The sequence below is a fragment of the Mus musculus genome, chromosome 14 (genome assembly GCF_000001635.26).
Source record: "Mus musculus strain C57BL/6J chromosome 14, GRCm38.p6 C57BL/6J".
In the NCBI taxonomy this organism is placed as follows: Eukaryota; Metazoa; Chordata; class Mammalia; order Rodentia; family Muridae; genus Mus; species Mus musculus.
Window position 1 is genome coordinate 51,883,819 of NC_000080.6, and position 17,545 is coordinate 51,901,363.

The 17,545-nt window shown below is 47.3% G+C and overlaps 2 protein-coding genes across 4 annotated transcripts; both read left to right on the forward strand.

Moving 5' to 3' along the window:
* Positions 1-1,023: 1,023 nt before the first annotated feature.
* Positions 1,024-8,050, forward strand: Mettl17 (methyltransferase like 17). The gene is made up of 14 exons (NM_001029990.1): positions 1,024-1,205; positions 1,333-1,486; positions 1,570-1,704; positions 3,080-3,161; positions 3,405-3,486; positions 4,155-4,228; positions 4,924-5,018; positions 5,329-5,399; positions 5,710-5,817; positions 6,045-6,113; positions 6,860-6,910; positions 7,291-7,383; positions 7,549-7,733; positions 7,809-8,050. The coding sequence occupies exons 1-14, from the start codon at positions 1,128-1,130 to the stop codon at positions 7,915-7,917; spliced, it is 1,386 nt and encodes a 461-aa protein (NP_001025161.1). The 5' UTR covers positions 1,024-1,127; the 3' UTR covers positions 7,918-8,050.
* A 1,213-nt stretch (positions 8,051-9,263) lies between these two features.
* Positions 9,264-12,927, forward strand: Slc39a2 (solute carrier family 39 (zinc transporter), member 2). Of its 3 annotated transcripts, none has more exons than XM_006518796.4 (4): positions 9,264-10,096; positions 10,271-10,401; positions 10,643-10,688; positions 11,081-11,172. In XM_006518796.4, the coding sequence occupies exons 1-3, from the start codon at positions 9,982-9,984 to the stop codon at positions 10,652-10,654; spliced, it is 258 nt and encodes an 85-aa protein (XP_006518859.1). In that variant the 5' UTR covers positions 9,264-9,981; the 3' UTR covers positions 10,655-10,688; positions 11,081-11,172. The 3 variants fall into 3 exon arrangements, with proteins under 3 accessions (XP_006518859.1, XP_006518858.1, NP_001034765.2); NM_001039676.2 differs by having other exon boundaries at positions 9,792-10,096; positions 10,638-10,688; positions 11,081-12,927; XM_006518795.4 differs by having other exon boundaries at positions 10,643-11,982.
* The last annotated feature ends 4,618 nt before the right edge of the window (positions 12,928-17,545 follow it).

The following is a 17,545-nucleotide window of genomic DNA, read 5'->3' on the forward strand; positions in this document are numbered from 1 at the left end:
AAATCCCCTTACAGATGGTTGTGAGCCACCATGTGATTGCTAGGATTTAAACTCAGAACCTCTAGAAGAGCAATCAGTGCTCTTAACCGCTGAGCCATCTCTCCAGCCCCAGGTTTTGGGGGGTTTTGTTGTTGTTGTTGTTGTTTCCCCACACACACACTGATTAACCCTTCGAACATTTAGCTTAAAATTCTCCATTTGCATTTCAAGGACCAACAATACCCAGTACGGTGCATTGTTTAAAAATGTAACTCTGACTTTCGACTCCCTAGCACTTAATTCAGCTATCACCTATTAAGTTCATGAACTTGGGTAAATTAACCACGTGAAAAATTAAGTTAGCAACAGATGTTTGTGGAAATAAGATGGCGGGAATTCGGTGTGCTACGTGGGAAGCTCTTGATAGAAAACCTGGAGCAAACTCGCAGACAACAAATGTGAAAAAAAAGTAAGCTAATTTTTATATTTATTAATTTGCAAACTGTAATAGTTATTAGCGCTCATCGTTGACTGCCTAAATCTGATTTTTGTTATGGTCTTGTCCCGTCTCACAAAGGGAAACTAGCCACGGTTCAGAATTCTACAGCACCAAATGAAAACAAAGAAAGTCCACACTTTCCTTTTCACCTGCCTACCCCACTCTCAGCCCCACTCCTGCCCCCACCCCCGCCCAGCCCTGCCCCCGCCTCTGTCCTCCCAAGTCCCACTCCCTACCACCCCCCCACGTCCCCTTCTATCTCCCCACCCCAGTGAGACTGCTTCCCCCTCCACGCCGCCCCCATCTCCCTACTCCCCCAACCCCTCTCCCTCCTACCCCACTAGCCCCCCCTAACCCGTGAGACTGATCCCTCCCCATCACAAAACACGCCCAAGCCGGGTTGGTCTCGCCCGCAGCCACGCTCAGCATTGAGACCACGCCCCTTCTGAAGGCTAAGCCCCTCCCACGAACGGCCTTCTTCGCAGAGACGTACATAAGGTACATAAGGTCGCTTATTGGCTGTTAGCAAATACTCCCTCTTCTCATTAGTTGATACCGTCCGGGTCGAAGTTCCACGGAAGATGCTCTTAGCTGCTTGGGCTGAGGGTTACAGGCATGTGTACTTCCGTTTCCGGTGTGTCCTGAAGCCATGGCCACCGCCAGGACACCGAGATTTCTGCTGCTGTTCTGCAGATCCTGCCGCAGCCTTCGAGGACCCCAGTCCCGAGTAAGTGCATCTTCCTCTGCTGGCGGAGAACTGGGTTTCCAGAGACATCTCTCGGAGGAGGAGCGACCTCGGCGATGCCTCGGGCAGCAAGCACCTGCAACCATTCTGTTTCTTTCGCTGTCTGCAGGCATACGCCGCCCTTGTGCCCGGTGTGTCCCAGGTAGACAACGGGTCGGATTTCCTGGGGAAGAAGCCCCATCGAAAGCATCCCGGCATCCTGCATCTTCCGCACGTCCAGCTGCCGCAAGCACTGGCTGACGCCGCACAGTTAATGCTTTTTGGTGAGAAACTGCGGGAAGGGGAAGCCAGATAAAACCAAACGAGGCCAGCACGCAGCGATGACCCTTTCCATCTGTGACCACAGAGAGACCCATGCGCAGTGTAGAGAAGCAGGTGCAAGCACTCACCAACTATCTCTGGAGCCGACATTTACCTGTAGAGCCGGAGGAGTTGCAAAGACGGGCTGCGTATCTTGAGAAAAAATTCCTGGAAAAACAAGGTAGGGCTTAAAACTAAAAGGCAAACCAGATTAAAATGTCAACGAGAAATTAGGATCAAAGAATAATTTAAATCTCTCAGATAAATACTGCTGTTTCTCATTTGATGCTGTAGTAACAGCCCTACTAGATGATGCCCTGCTAAGAAGGTAGGTTGGGCCAGAGGTTGCCCTTGGAGATTGGGTAAAGGTCAGAAGTTTTGGTCTTTCGGGTTTTTTTATAAAAAATTTCCCCTCCACCGCTGCAAGTCAAAGAGATTATGACTATATTTTGATTCAGGTAAGTAAAGGCCATATGGCAGGCAGTTCAGTAAACACGAAACCCCACCTCGGATAGAAAATTATTACATTTCAGATTATTTTTAAGACTATGGACTTCATATTGTAAATTTGCCTTTTATTCTTGTATTCCCTGCACGTCCCACAGTACCTGGTTCAGGGTAGTGTCTTAGTGTTCTATTGTTGAAGAGATACCATAATCACGGCAACTCTTAGAAAAGAGAGCTTTTAACTGGGGCTGGCTTACAGTTTCAGAGGTTTAGTCGGTTGTCAGCATGACAGCATGCAGGCAGGCATGGTGCTGAAGAAATAGCTGAGAGTTCTGCATCTGCATCGGGAACTGCAGGAACAGAGCGAGACTCTGGGCTTCTCATGGCCTTTTGAAACCTCAAAGCCCACCTCCTAATCCTTTCACGTAGTGCTACTCCCTGGTGACCAAGCATTCCAGCGGATGAGCCATTGGGGAGCAAATGGGGCCATTGTCATTCAAGCCACTACTGTAGGTGTTTGTAGAAATTTGCCCAGTGGTACAGAGCTCCACACAGTCCGGAGACTTGGATTTTCAAGCCCCTTTCTATGGTAATATTGAAGATGTCTCACTCCTAAGTGTCAGAGAGTGAAAAAGTCTATAAAAGTGCCCTTATCCTGGCTTTTATTTTTATCACATGGACAGGAGAGATGGTACAGAGTAAAAAAGCACTCACCACCAAACCTGATGACCTTCTACCAAATGGGTGAAGGTGAGAACTGACTCGGACCTATATGCACACAAGAAGTAAATATTTAAAAAAAAAAAATCATTTTTATCAGGCTTCTGCTCACTATGACGCAAAACTTGGATGGGTTAAGTTGACTAAACTACTATTCTAATAGTCTAGATACTATTAGGTAGATAATATACAGACAAGATAGTGTTGGAAAGTCTTTGATACTCTGGTGATGGTGGCGGTCATCAGTCTTATCCCTCTTCCCTGAAGTTTTGACCTTTCTCGGACTTTGAGCATTTTCTCAGACAGGAATGGGGAAGGCTGGGAGGCGTGTACTTCACGGGATCTAAGCCGTTCTCCTAAGTCCTCACCTCCAGTTCTTCTCACCCTAGACTCAGCTCCCACAGAGGAGAAACTTCGTGAGGCAGTACTGCATGCCCTGCGCAAAACTACCTACCATTGGCAGGAACTCAGGTACGGTCTTCCAGAAAGGGTACAAAGAAGGCATGTTACACGTGAGGAGAGCTGAAGAGGTAGTCAGCTTTGCGTTTGAGAAAGCCTCCTGAAGTCTTCTGTACTAGAAAGTGGAAGGACTAACCAGAAGAATCGTTTCAGATTTTTTGTTTCATAAACTTTAGAAGGTAACTGGGGCTAGGTTATTTCCTAAGTGGGGGAGGGGGGAGTCTCTGACTTGTTGTTGTTGTTGTTGTTTGACAGCTACAGTGAAGAGCTGAGTCTGATCTATATGGCAGCCAGATTGGACGGTGGTTTTGCTGCAGTTTTCAGGGCATTCCATGAGGTGAGAGTCTCTCAGCATCCAACCCAGCCCCCTTTGCCATTGGTTTTGTTTTCTGTAAATTAGCCTTCTGTGGTAGGAGTTCTTGGGATGTTATGCACACACTAATGGTTTTATTTATCCTTTGAAAACAATCCTGTGGCCTAAGAAAGGTTAGAATCACTGAGATGTTTCCTATCTGAAAGTATTTTTTTAATTCATTTACTGTATGTGAGTACACTGTTGCTGTCTTCAGACCCACCAGAAGAGGGCATCCGACCCCATTACAGATGGTTGTGAGCCGCCATGTGGTTGCTGGGAATTGAACTCAGGACCTCTGAAAGAGCAGTCAGTGCTCTTAACCACTGAGCCATCTCTCCAGCCCCCTGGAAGTATTTTCTATTGAATCTCACAAGTGCGTTCACCTCTCACCTCTGTCAGCGTCCCCTAATACTCACTAAAGCCCTTACTGCTGGCCCACCTTTTCTGGGGTGTTCTTTTTTTTTTTTAATTTATTTATTTATTTATTATATGGAAGTACATTGTAGCGGAGTCAGATCTCGTTATGGATGGTTGTGAGCCACCATGTGGTTGCTGGGATTTGAACTCTGGACCTTCGGAAGAGCAGTCAGGTGCTCTTACCCACTGAGCCATCTCACCAGCCCTTCTGGGGTGTTCTGTATCTCCTTCAGATCCAGGCTCGAATCCCAGAGTTTCGGCCACAGACGTTGATGGACTTTGGGTCTGGCACTGGTTCTGTCGCCTGGTAAGTAACTTTGTTAACCCTTAGCCATGTCAGTTCTAACACTAGAGCAGTAGTTCTCAACCTGTGGGTCATAACCCCTTTGGTAGGTCAAACTACCCTTCCATGGGGGGAGTCGAATAACAGATATCCTCCATATCAGATATTTCCGTTGCAATTCCTAACAGTAGCAAAGTTACAGTTATGAAGTAGCAACAAAAATAAAGTTGTGGTTGGGGGTCAGCACAATGTGAGGAACTGTATTAAAGGGTCGAAGCATCAGGAAGGCTGAGAACCACTGCCCTTGAGAGTCAGATTTCAGATACCACCTCAGTATCAAGAAACTGGGATACTAGAGAACCAGAAAGTAGGGCCTAAGATGCTGCAGCCCGCAGATTAGGCAAAGCAGAAGAAGGCATTTGGGTTAAGGTCAGATTTAAAGAAGGAGCACTGGAAAAGGGCCCAGGACTTGGATTAAAAGAGAAAGCAATTTAGCGAAGGGAATAGGCTTTTTTTATATATACCATCAGAAGTTTTTGAATCATCTGCCTTTTATTTCAGAAGTTGTAAGATACACTAAGGAAATAAAGTCATACTGTTAGATTATCGGTTTTAATGTGACACCCTGATTCCCCAGGGGTAGGATTGAGGGCAAGTGGGACTCTTGGAGGAATGACTGTTTGTCATCACAATTGGTGTTTTTCCTCTCGCCATCTCAGGGCTGCCCACAGAACTTGGGGCCAGAGCCTCCGTGAATACGTGTGTGTGGACAGTTCAGCTGCCATGTTGGGTTTGGCGGAGAAGCTTCTGAAAGGTGAGAGCGAGCTGCGACCCAGGACTTTCCAAAGTTCAGGGAGATAGGAAAGTGTTTGATTGGGATGTACAGGAGAAAACTGTAAAGTAAGATAATCTGGCCTCCTTTCATTATTATAGGGGAATGGTGCTAGCATCCTTTGTGGATGTCTGCAGGTCACCGTGGTTGGATGATGTCATTCTTTAGTACTCCCTTACAGCCCTGCACCTCTCGGCCAGTGTCAACACCCGAGGCACGCTTCTTAATTGAGTATAAACTTGTGACTGTAAAGTTCGTGTTCACTCTCGGCTTCCGCATCTTTCTTCCGTAGGTGGTTCAGAATCAGGGAAGCCCTGTATCCCAGGTGTCTTTTTCAGACAGTTTCTACCTGTGTCACCCAAGGCAAGTAGCAAGTAGGCTGTTCTCAGATACAATGTGGCACACAAGACAGCAATGGCCTCAGCCGTGAAATCCATCATTTTGTGTTAGAAGATAAAAGAAGCAATAGAAGACATTTAAAACTAGGCATCACGGTGCACACCTGTAATCTCAGCACTCAGGAGCTGAGGCAGGAGGATTACTGTGAGTTTGAGCCCAACATGGGTTACGTAATCAGATAGTGGGGTCAGGAGGATTTCGAGGCCAGGACTTTGTTGTACTTTTGGATAGGGAGAAGTCATGTCTGTTGTGTGTCCCTTGTCTTGGTCCTCAGGTCCAGTTTGATGTGGTGGTATCAGCCTACGCCCTCAGTGAACTACCCAGCAGGGCTGATCGCATTGAGGTCATTCAGAACTTGTGGCGTAAGACAAGCCATTTTCTGGTGAGTTGAAATCCTTTCACTGCCTATTTTAAAGCATCTTTGTGGTTCTGTGCCTTTTCCTCTTACCGTCTAGTGTCTTTCTCCTTTATAGATGTCTGGGTGCTTCCTTAGGGTATCCATCCCCCCTTCACACAATGCCCACTCCCCTCTGCCAGTGCCCTGACCGAGCCACTGACAACTGTTTCCTGGGACGCAGAGTGCCTGCTTATTTTCTGTCTTTTAAACAGGTATTGGTGGAGAACGGAACCAAAGCTGGGCACCGACTTCTCATGGATGCCAGGAACCTGGTCCTCGGGGTAAGGTTCCACGTGCTCAGTCCTCACCCCTCTGTCATAAATGACTCTTACTCCCTTGGGAGCTGGTGACTGTCACACACTTCCAGAGATGACTCAAGAATGAGATAAAGTCATGATACAGCAAAGTGCTTGGCAAATGAGGGTTTCTAGGTCAAATCCAGCCCAGCGCCTACTGCCCTAGGAGCTATGCATATTCATGAGTATGATAGCTTTCACCCAGCTGAAGGCAGAGCTGAGTACCTTAGAAACAGGTGTTGCTAGCTCCTTGGTCGATTAAAAAACTACTTTGCTGACTCCTGATTGAAGGTGTTGCTGAGCCAAGAACCTTGTCTTAGGGGAACAGTGTGAGCCAATATAGAATCCTAAATTTTTTTTTCTTTTTAATTTATTTTGGTTTTTCGAGACAGGGTTTCTCTGTATAGCCCTGGCTGTCCTGGAACTCACTCTGTAGACCAGGCTGGCCTCAAACTCAGCAATCCACCTGCCTCTGCCTCCCAAGTGCTGGGATTAAAGGCGTGCACCACCACTGCCCAGCTAGAATCCTAAATTTAATTGTGCCAGAGTGAGAGGTTTTTTTTTTGAGTGGAGGTTGCCGATGGGAGAGCACAGGTGTGTGGGCCAGCTTACCTCCATGAACGTGGTTGGTCAATATTTGAATGACTGTGAGGCATCTTCAGGTCGCCAGCTGCAGAGGTTGGGTTATGAACATGGATCCCACAGGGTCAGCTGTATTTCCTTGATTTCAGGAAAAAGAGAAGTCACCTTTGGACCTTCGACCTAGCTTTGTCTTTGCCCCAGTAAGTACCTCTTCCTGCTCTCCCACCTCTCAGAGCTGAGCTTCCATGTAGTAGAGCAAGAGAGTGAAGCATAGCCACTCGGCCGCCTCCTCCACTGCTCCCTCTGCTTTCCCACCCCTGCTCCCGTGCTCCCTTCCTCCCGACCCTTCTTGACTCTAAATCTATTTTATTGTACTTTTCGTTGTGTGCGTGAGGTGTATGTGGGTGCGTGTGAGCAGTGTGAGGGTGTGACAGCTTTCAGGAGTCTGTTCTCTCCTTCCTCTATGGAAGTTTGAGGGTTCAAAGCCAGGCTTTTATGCTTTTGCATCAAGCACTTGTACCAGACGTGCCTTCTCCCCAGCCCCAGTCACATTATTAATGGATCTTGTGTGTATTTGCAGTGTCCCCATGAACTTCCCTGTCCTCAGCTGAATGCCTCCAAGTCCCTGGCCTGTAGCTTCTCCCAGGCTTATCATCCAATCCCCTTTAACTGGGTATGTATCCTCAGAGTGTTGTAATAAGGTGACACAGCCTAACCCAGGAAAACAGAATAAGCTGGAGCTCTGTGATTTACAGCGTGAGAAAGGATTCGGGCATGTACAGGGAAGGGAGCTAAGAAGGTTTGTTCCCTCTGAACAGCCCCTGTGTTCTTCTTCTAGAATAAGAAACCAAAGGAGGAAATATTCTCTATGGTAATCCTTGCCAGAGGGTCTCCAAAGGAAGCTAACCGCTGGCCCCGAATCACGCAGCCCGTCCTTAAACGGCCTCGCCATGTGCATTGCCACCTCTGTTGTCCAGACGGGCACATGCAGCACGCTGTGGTGACAGCCCGTCGGCACGGCAGGTATAGGAGATATGACCACCAGAGTAAATGTAGAAAAACCTGCAGCTCATCTAATGCCTCTCTCTCGTGCCACAGGGATTTGTACCGCTGTGCCCGTGTCAGCTCCTGGGGAGACCTTTTACCTGTGATCGCTCCATCCGAGTTTCCTCCTTCGTCCCCTGATGAAGAGCCCCCTGAGAATTGACAAGGATGTAGAACAAGTGTTCCTTTCCATCACACCTGCCAAGGGCAAAGCTACCTGGTATCCAGGAAGAGAGCTCTGGTACCCTGTGCTTGTGTTTGTGTGAAATTTTAATAATAAATGTTTTTAAAGAATAGAGGTGGATGTTCTGATTGCTTAAAGACACAGGGCCGGTCGTCCTGGTCTGTCTGTACTGAAGAGAGTGTAGCCTCAGCGTGGAGAGGTCTCACTGCTGCAGACACTTCCTTGAACAACATGGAGGATGGTGAGGAAAGACACCGCTGGCCCTGTGAGAAGGGGCATGGCAGGTCTCAACCAGTGGTCATTGGGGGCCTCTAAGAGGGAACTCGCAGTTAGCTGACTTCTTTGCCTGTATTTCCCTCAAAGTTTTTTGTTTTTTGTTCGTTTGTTTGTTTGTTTGTTTGTTTGTTTGTTTGTTTGTTTGTTTGTTTTTCGAAACAGGGTTTCTCTGTGTAGCCCTGGCTGTCCTGGAACTCACTTTGTAGACCAGGCTGGCCTCAAACTCAGAAATCCGCCTGCCTCTGCCTCCTGAGTGCTGGGATTAAAGGCGTGCGCCACCACACCTGGCTTCCCTCAAAGTTAGTCTAGTCAGGACACCTCTGTTTATTTGGTTTGTTTCCATTTCCTGTTTCTATTCTAGAACAACCCCATTTCGCAACAGGAAATGTTAACCCCCCAAAACAGGAGGATGCCCATCAGAAAGGCAAGGGCACCTCAAGTCTACCTTCACACAGCCTAATGCCCAGCTGTAAGGGAAGGGGACCGAGACCCGGAAGAGGGCTGGGGGCAAGCTGATAAGATCACACCACAGGCTTTGTTAAAGGTCAAGGTTTTTAGAGTTGTTGGCACTGATAGACATCTGGTAGACCATTCAGGTTCAGCGCTCAGGTTCTGCACTTCAAGCCTATAAATTGCCCTGTACAATGAAAATGACAAGGTTAACAGTTGCGAATTACAGTACTAGATGGCCACTGGGACGGCACAGCTTGCCTTGACTGAAACAATGAAAGTGTTCTGCCTGACCTTTTTTTGTTTGAAGTTTGTGGGTTTCCTTAAACTTTAAAGATAAAAAAAGAAGTGTTTAAACTTTTATATAAGAGAAAAAAACAATTGACTGATTTCTCTGGGGGGGGGGGGAGGCTTCTTCACAGAGACAGAAAGTGACAGGTGGGACATAGGGTACCAAGGCTCTGGAGAAGCAGAGGCAGGTAAGTCTCTGAGTTTATCAAGGCTAGCCTGATCTACATAGTTCCAGGCTGGCCAGGGCTATACAGTGAGTCCCTGCGTAAAAAAAAAAAAAAAAAAAAAAAAAAAAAAAAAGTGACAGTATACATGTTGTAACACTAGGAATAGCACACAGGCACACACACACATGAGACAGAGAGAGAGCACTCCCAGGGAATTTCCATGCCTGGAGCTATTTTTCTGGAATTAGAGGAAAGGGGACTCTCATCACTTGCTAATTCACACAGAAGAGTAGCAACTCCACCCCCTTTACCCTCAGGTGGCCCCAAATCCTCTCTGAAAGGGTTCAGTTCAAGTATCAGCGCGGCCACCTGTAAGACTTAGGATAGGGTAGAGCGTAGGTAGAGCGTGTGGAAGGCTTATATTAAATGTCCTGACCGTGGCAGGACCAAATTGCCTCACACATAAATTAGCTGGGACGTAACTACCGTAGGTTGTTCCATTTGAGGTTAGATCAACCCCAGACATGAACTAAGAGTCCTCAGAGAGCTTGGATTAGTCACAGCATTGAAGAGAAAACTTCTCTGAGCTGGACCTGGCAGGGAGTCTGGAGTTTCTGGTTTGGAAGCTCAGGAAGGTGTAAGGCAGGGGAGGGGCCTCCAGATAGTGGGAGGGTTGGTGACTGGGGCTGAGCCCTCGTCTGCTATGCGGGTGAGAGCTGTGTAAACCCAGACAGTCCAGGGACAAGAAGGTTATCAGCAGTCCTGAAATTCACGAGAGGAAATACTCCACTTTGACCACTTCAACTGCTCCTGACTGCTTTTGCCTTTCTGAGGTCTCTACTTACCCTACAACCCAAAGATGGAGGTACTACTAGGAGTAAAAATCGGCTGCCTGCTTGCTCTTCTGGTTCTCACACTGGGCTGTGGCCTTACTCCCATCTACGTGAAATGGTTCCAGATGGATGCAGCTACAGGTACAGCCCCCACTCTGACTCTGTTCCTCAGACCGCCTTATCTCAGACCTTTCCTAGCATCTGGCTCTGTTCTCTCCCACCCCACCCCACAGATGTTGAGTGCCATCTGTTGCTCTTCATTCATTCCCATTTACCTCACTGCTAACTGGAGAGTAACCTCTGCTTTTTTATTAGGTCATCACCACAGGGTCCTCAGCCTCCTGGGCTGCACCTCTGCAGGTGTCTTCTTGGGAGCAGGGTTGATGCATATGACTGCTGAAGCTCTGGAGGGAATTGAGTCAGAAATTCAGAAATTCGTGGAACAGGTGGGTAGCCAAGAAATCCAGTGGCAGGGCTATGGGACCGGGATGACAGACAGAAGCTGGGGCCATCGGGAAAGCTCTGAGTGCAGCGCACCGGTGGGACAGCCGCTGTTGAGTAGACGTGGGGGGTGGGGGAGGTGGTGGGGTTGAGCATCTGAGGAAAGCTTGTTGGCTGAAAGGGCAGGACAAGAACTAGAGCTGCCTCAGACTCAGTCTAATTTCTGTTTCTGCCTTCCTAGAATAGTACAGGAAGTAAGGGAAATTCTTCTCGTGATGCTGCTTCTAGTTACGTAAGTATCTATCATTAGCCCCTGCCTGGAGATCGAGGCGAACCTGGGACTTTTCGTGCCCCTTTTGATATGTGAGGAATACCAGGACTCTCTACTCTCACTTCAAATAATGTCAAGAAAGACAGTGCCGACCTAATCTTTGTTTGTGGGCCCTCAGAAACAGCTCTTGCATCACTCCATCCTTCCTACCCTGGACCCTATGACAGAGGTCACATTATTTTCCTTTATTTCTAATCCAAGCGGCATTTTGTCCCTCAGCCCCTCTGGATCTCTCTCCTCCACGAGGCTCCTCTCGGGCTCCACCCCTTTTGGTCCTTGTACCATGTGGTCCCGGGTCCACTCTATGTCGTCTCCTTCTTTTCCTGGCTTATGGTACCTCTCTGTGTTCCTAGGTGGAGTATCCCTATGGAGAGCTCGTCATCTCCCTGGGCTTTTTCTTTGTCTTCCTTTTGGAGTCGCTGGCATTGCAGTGCTGTCACGGGGCTGCTGGAGGATCGACAGTACAGGAAGAGGAATGGGGAGGGACTCATGCCTTTGGATTCCACAAGCATCCAGCGGTACCCTCACCCTCACGGGGTCCCTTGCGCGCCCTGGTCCTTCTGCTCTCCCTGTCCTTTCATTCCGTGTTCGAAGGCCTGGCTGTGGGACTACAGGCCACAGTGGCGGCCACCATACAGCTCTGTGTCGCTGTGCTGGCTCATAAGGGGCTTGTGGTGTTCAGTGTGGGCCTGAGGCTGGGGAAGATCGGCACTGGACCACGATGGGCCACGTTCTGCATACTGTCACTAGCTCTCATGTCTCCTGTGGGCCTAGCCCTGGGGCTGACCGTGGCTGGAGGAGCCTCAGGACAAACACAGGGATTAGCCCAGGCTGTATTAGAGGGCATAGCCGCTGGCACGTTTTTATATGTCACCTTCCTAGAAATTTTGCCCCGGGAGCTGGCTTGTCCTGAGGCCCCTCTGGCCAAGTATAGCTGTGTGGCTGCTGGGTTTGCCTTCATGGCCCTTATTGCTTTGTGGGCCTGAGACATTTCTCACTGCTCTGATAGACCTACCTAGGATAACTACTTCTAAGGACACTCCCTCAATAACTTCGGTCCTCAGACATTATTTTCAGTGAGACTAAACACTTACTAGACACGGACTGACTCAGATTTCATACACGTGAGATCCTGTCCTTGCTCAGGACTTAGAAAGAATGTTTTGTTTGCATGCCTATTTAACTGGAAAATTGGTATCAAGACCATCACTCCAGATTTGTTATTGTGTGTAATAAAAGTCCCATTTTACCTGTTCCCTTCAACCTCATTGCAATTCTGCCTCTGATAGAGGAAAAGTGGGTGGGGTGGAACCAGTAGTCATTTTAGTGGCTATAGGCCATTCCCGCCCCCCAAAATCATAGACTGCTATAAACATCAACAACCCCTTATCCCCTTACCCATGATAGCTGAGAAACAGACCAGCATTTAGAGGAAGATAGACGTTTAGAAACAGAAACTAGGAGATAAATATTTTTCCTTCGCTAATTACCTTACCCCACGCTCAGTGCCTGTTGTCAGCCCCACCAAGTTCCTATTTTCACACTGAGTCTTGTGTAGCCTCCCTCTAGGATACTACTGCTATCCTCTGAGCTTCTCTGGCTGCCACAGGCTAAAGGATTAAAAACCTGTGTTTGCAGAAGGGGACCGGCGCCAGATAAATACCTAGTGTGATTATCTGAGGTGTAACCACCTAGTGACTTCCTTCTGTCTCCCTGACCAACTGCTACTAAAGATAGTGCAGAAGGCAGTTACTCCTGACAGACGGACTCTCTGCCCTCACCTGGCTGGAGGATCTCACACTTAGTGAAGAGTTGGGGAAGGACAAACGGGCTCTGCAGTTGGTTTGCCCCCACCAGTTTGCCCTTTCTTGTGATTTTCAATGTGATAGCCCAAATAGCCTTAGCATGAAAAAACTCCTGAAGTCATTCATGTCTCAATCTTCTTTCCTCTGTGTTCCCCTCCTGAAAAAGTAAGAAAGCTAAATCCAGTCTCCACACAACCAGGGATCAAGGAAAAAGCAAATGGGTGGGCAATGCTGGGAGGGAGAAGGGGGGTGGGGATATTTTCTGTGAAACACAGTCCGGTTGCTGTGTGCTCAGCATGAGTTGCACAGAGCAAGGTGCTCAGGAGAGCCTGGTGTGTGCCGATGGCACGGGCAGGGAACACCTGTGATGTGACAGGTGCTGCGCTGCTGTTTGTACACAGACTGCCTCACTGGCACAGCTCCAGCAGTGACATTATCCCCGTAGAAACCTAAGAAACCCGGCATCCAGAAAAGTTAAAGAACTTGATCTCCCAGCCAGTGGGGCCTCAAAGCTCATTTTCCTATCACTGTATAAAAAGCTCCGTGTAGAGTCTCTTCTTCCTTGTGCTTTCTCTTCCAAACGTCCATATGTGTTAGAATCCCAGATTAGAGCAGAGAGTGTAGGGCATAATTGAGGAAGCTGAATGGGAGGGTATTCAGTAAAGATGTGTGTGGGCAGGGTTTAGACAAAGCAAGAAGCATGCAATACCCTGAGCTGAGTAATAAGCATGCTGTTAGTAGAAACCAGAAAGGACCAGCCCTGAGAGTGGTGTCCTTCATCTACAGAGACCCAACCAGAAAGGTACTAGAATAATCTTATTTCCCTGCTCTGATTTGCTAATGATGTCTTAAGTAAAACCAAACAGAAGCCTGAGGATAGAAATGTAATGCTGTCTGGGCAGGGGTGGCGCACACCTTTGATCTCAGCACTCTGGAGGCAGAGGCAGGAGGATTTCTGAGTTCGAGGCCAGCCTGGTCTACAGAGTGAGTTCCAGGACAGCCAGGGCTACACAGAGAAACCCTGTCTCGGAAAAAAAAAAAAAAAAAAAAAAAAACCTGTAGTGCTCTATAGACTGGTCAACCTCCGGTGACACAGATCTGTCCTGCATGTCATCTATTACCTGCCATGTTTACCTTAGAATGATCCTGCCAGCACTCTGGCAGGATGCGTTGTACGAAAGCTTCAGAACTATGCCTGTCACAGGAATGTGCCTAAGACGGGAACCCGACGGGAAGTGCCCTGGCCTGCTATGGCTCTCTCCATGTCTCTGGATCGCTGGTGCCATCAGTACTGGAGACAGGGGAGGTAGAGTCTGTTATCTCAACCCTCTGAGGAGTCCTGAACGCTTTGTGCCATCCCAGAAATTCTGGATTCCCCTTTGGCCTCCTCTCCAAAGCTACCAATACTTTCTTTTCCTCCCTATATCTATTTCCTGCCTTTTCCCCAAATTCTTACCAACCAGGACCAGACATGTGCTTAGTTTGGAGAATATTGAATAAAGAACAGACATAAAGCTAGAGGGTGGGTCCATCTGGAGAACACCAGGGAAAGAGTGTATGGAGCAGGAGAAGGACTAGGTGCTCTCAGAAGGCACAGAGAAAAGCAACCCTGGGAACAGAAGCAGCATAAGAACCATGATGGAAAGAAGTGGGGTGGCTGCAGCTCTGCGTGACGGCCATAGGAAGACTGTAACAGAAGATGACTAGGAAAAACAATGAGTTAAAAACAAAGAGAGGAGAGGTGATCCAGGCTAGTGTAATTATTAGGAGTGTGTGTGTGTGTGTGTGTGTGTGTGTGTGTATGGCAATTTTCACGTGATGGCGTAAAATACAGAGGGAGTTTTCTCTGGGGCCACATAGGAGTGGCTGTGGCCCAGAAAAGATTGAGGTTACCCCACATTCCATGTTCCACCATGCTGACCTCTGCATGAAGTTTGTTGCTGCTTTTGGGTGGGTTGGTTGGTTGGGTGGGTGGGTGGGTGGGTGGGCTGGCTGATGGTTTGGTTTGGTTTGGTTTGGTTTGGTTTGGTTTGGTTTGGCTTTTGTTTTGACTCAAGAGACTCTCTATGTAGCCTTGGCTATCCTGAAATTCACTGGGTAGACCAGGTTGAGCTTAAACTCATAGAGATCCACCTGCCTGTGCCTCCCAAGTGCTGCGATTAGAGGTGTGCAAAACCACACCAGGAATCAGTGTGTTTCCATAGGAACAGGACAGGGTCATAAACCAAAACTTCAAAGGTCTCAGATGCTGTCTGATGACATTCTTAACCCAGTTGACATTCAGGGTTAGTGAGAGCTAATGGTCTATTAATTCATCCCAGAAGATTTTACCTGGTAGTCAGAAAGATGTCAAGATGAGTAATGACCTGCTATTTGTGGGAGGGGGCTAAAGATAGCCTAAGGTAAACTGTAATTAAGCACCAGACCTGCAACATTCCAACTTCTTCACAGTCACTTAAGTTCTAATCAGTCAATCAGCCTCACAGAATGCTGTGTGTGAACAGCTTTCCAGGAACTGTAGTTTACACCTGCCACCTCTCACGGCCACTCCCTCAAATATTTTGTTATATTGCCAAGGACCAGCCTCAGCTTGGAAAGGGGTTCTGAGAGAAGGGGTGTCTGGGAGCAACTAAAACAAACCACTTGAAGTCAAATTGTTGGTCCAAGTTGGGGGCCTATGTTCTTTCTGCTTAATGCAGTCCCCTCTGCTATTAAAAATTCTAAAAGCTCTCTGGGTAACTCATGGGGTTTTTTTGACCAAAGTCAGAAAAGCTACTATAAGAAATTCTTGGATCTTCCAACCAAGTCAGAAATCCTGTTAGGAAATGTCTAAAAGTAATTCTTGGGTTTTCCGATCAAGATCAGAAAGCCAGAGAAAAATCTAAAAGAGCTGTGTTTGCCATTCAGACAGCCTTTTCTGGATAGCTGCTAGAAAATATTCTAAAAGAATTATGTCACCTCTCTAAGTAATTCTTGGGATTTCAGAAATCCTGTTTTTAAAAAAAAAAAAAATCCTTGAAGAGCTGTGCTCACTCTCCAGAGATCTCCAGACAGCTCAGCTCTCACTAGAGAAAATTTCTTTAAAAAGAACTGCTATAACTTTCTGCTTCCTTATCTGATGCAGACCAAAAGTCAGTTTTTTATGTACACATCAATCCAGTTATTTATTCCAGGTTCCCTTTGATCATCCCATGAGTCAGCATTCCATGACCTTAGCCCCTTGACTCTTTGTCTGTCTGTCTGTCTGTCTGTCTGTCTGTCTGTTTATTTGTTTTTCAAGACAGGGTTTCTCTGTGTGGCCCTGGCTGTCCTGGAACTCACTCTGTAGAGCAATCTGGCTTCGAACTCAGAAATCTGCCTGCCTCTGCCTCCCAAGTGCTGGGATTAGATCTGTGAAGCCCCATTGCATCCTTATATTTTTTGCATAGTTGAGAAATTATATATTTTCAAACTCATGTTTTTAAAGCTCTTTTCCACAGCCTTAAGGGCTGCCCTGAGGGTCACAGTGTTTACCATTTTGCTGAGACAGCCACACCTTTGCCTCCTGGATGCATGCTGTCTCTGATTTTCATGGACTCTTTAACATTAACAGGGAGATCATTCCTCGGATGAACGTGAAAATATGTACACTATTATATAAACAAGCCTTATACCCACATCAGCTATCAACACCCTTGGAGGCCCAGGCCCAGGCCTGCTAGCCCTGCCCCAGCAGCAGGAACCAGTCATTCTGTCCCTACCAAGGTCATTCCAGAATATATGCTTAAGAAGAAAACTCAAGAATTAGGCTTCTCACCGGGTAATGGTGGCACATGCCTTTAATCCCAGCACTTGGGAGGCAGAGGCAGGCAGATTTCTGAGTTCGAGGCCAGCCTGGTCGACAAAGTGAGTTCCAGGACAGCCAGGGCTATACAGAGAAACCCTGTCTTGAAGAAAAGAAGAAGAAGAAGAAGAAGAAGAAGAAGAAGAAGAAGAAGAAGAAGAAGAAGAAGAAGAAGAAGAAGAAGAAGAAGAAGAAGGAGAAGGAGAAGGAGAAGGAGAAGGAGAAGGAGAAGGAGAAGGAGAAGGAGAAGGAGAAGGAGAAGGAGAAGGAGAAGGAGAAGGAGAAGGAAGAAGAAGAAGGAAGAAGAAGAAGAAGAAGAAGAAGAAGAAGAAGAAGAAGAAGAAGAAGAAGAAGAAGAAGAAGAAGAAGAAGAAGAAGAAGAAGAAGAAGAAGAAGAAGAAGAAATAAGAATTAGGCTTCCAACCAACCTTCAAGAAGCCAGCTTCTTATTTCAGCTACCAATAAGCTGTTGTCTTGCCACACCCACTCCAGTAGTGACTCTCGTGACAGGCCTAAAATCCTGGAGGCAGTCCTGAGGTGAAAAGTTCACGGAAACTTAGTCTCCTTGAACCGTGGCATCCTGTAAAACGAATGCCCCAAATCTGTCCTTGCTTTAGTCGGTGAACGAATCTGTGGGCTTTCCCTCAATATTGTTTTATTATAAGAGCCTCTAAGAATTGATTTTGACATATAGCTAAGTTAGAATAGCCTCCACCAGTGTTCCAATGTCCTAGGCAGTGTTTGAGCCAACCCTGGGCTTGGAATTCAGTGAGAATCTTATCTATTCAGTAACATTTAGAATTACCTCTAGTATTGTAAGAGACAGTGAAAGTAATCAGGCATTACAGTTCACTAGAATAGAGCTAGTAATCTCAGAGCTAATCTACATAGTATACTTAAAACAGTAGCAGAGTCACTCCCATACACAGGAATTTCCTAGAGCGCAGGGGGAAGGTGGACTATACAATAGACTACAATTGGAACTATGGCAAGGGCATGAAGCCCTTGCCCCTGGCTTCTAAGTTAAAGCTGACCTTAGGTGGGGCTGGTTTTTGTTTGTTTGTTTGTTTTGTTTTGTTTTGTTGGTTTTTTTGAGACAGGGTTTCTCTGTATAGCCCTGGCTGTCCTGGAGCTCACTTTGTAGACCAGGCTGGCCTCGAACTCAGAAATCTGCCTGCCTCTGCCTCCCT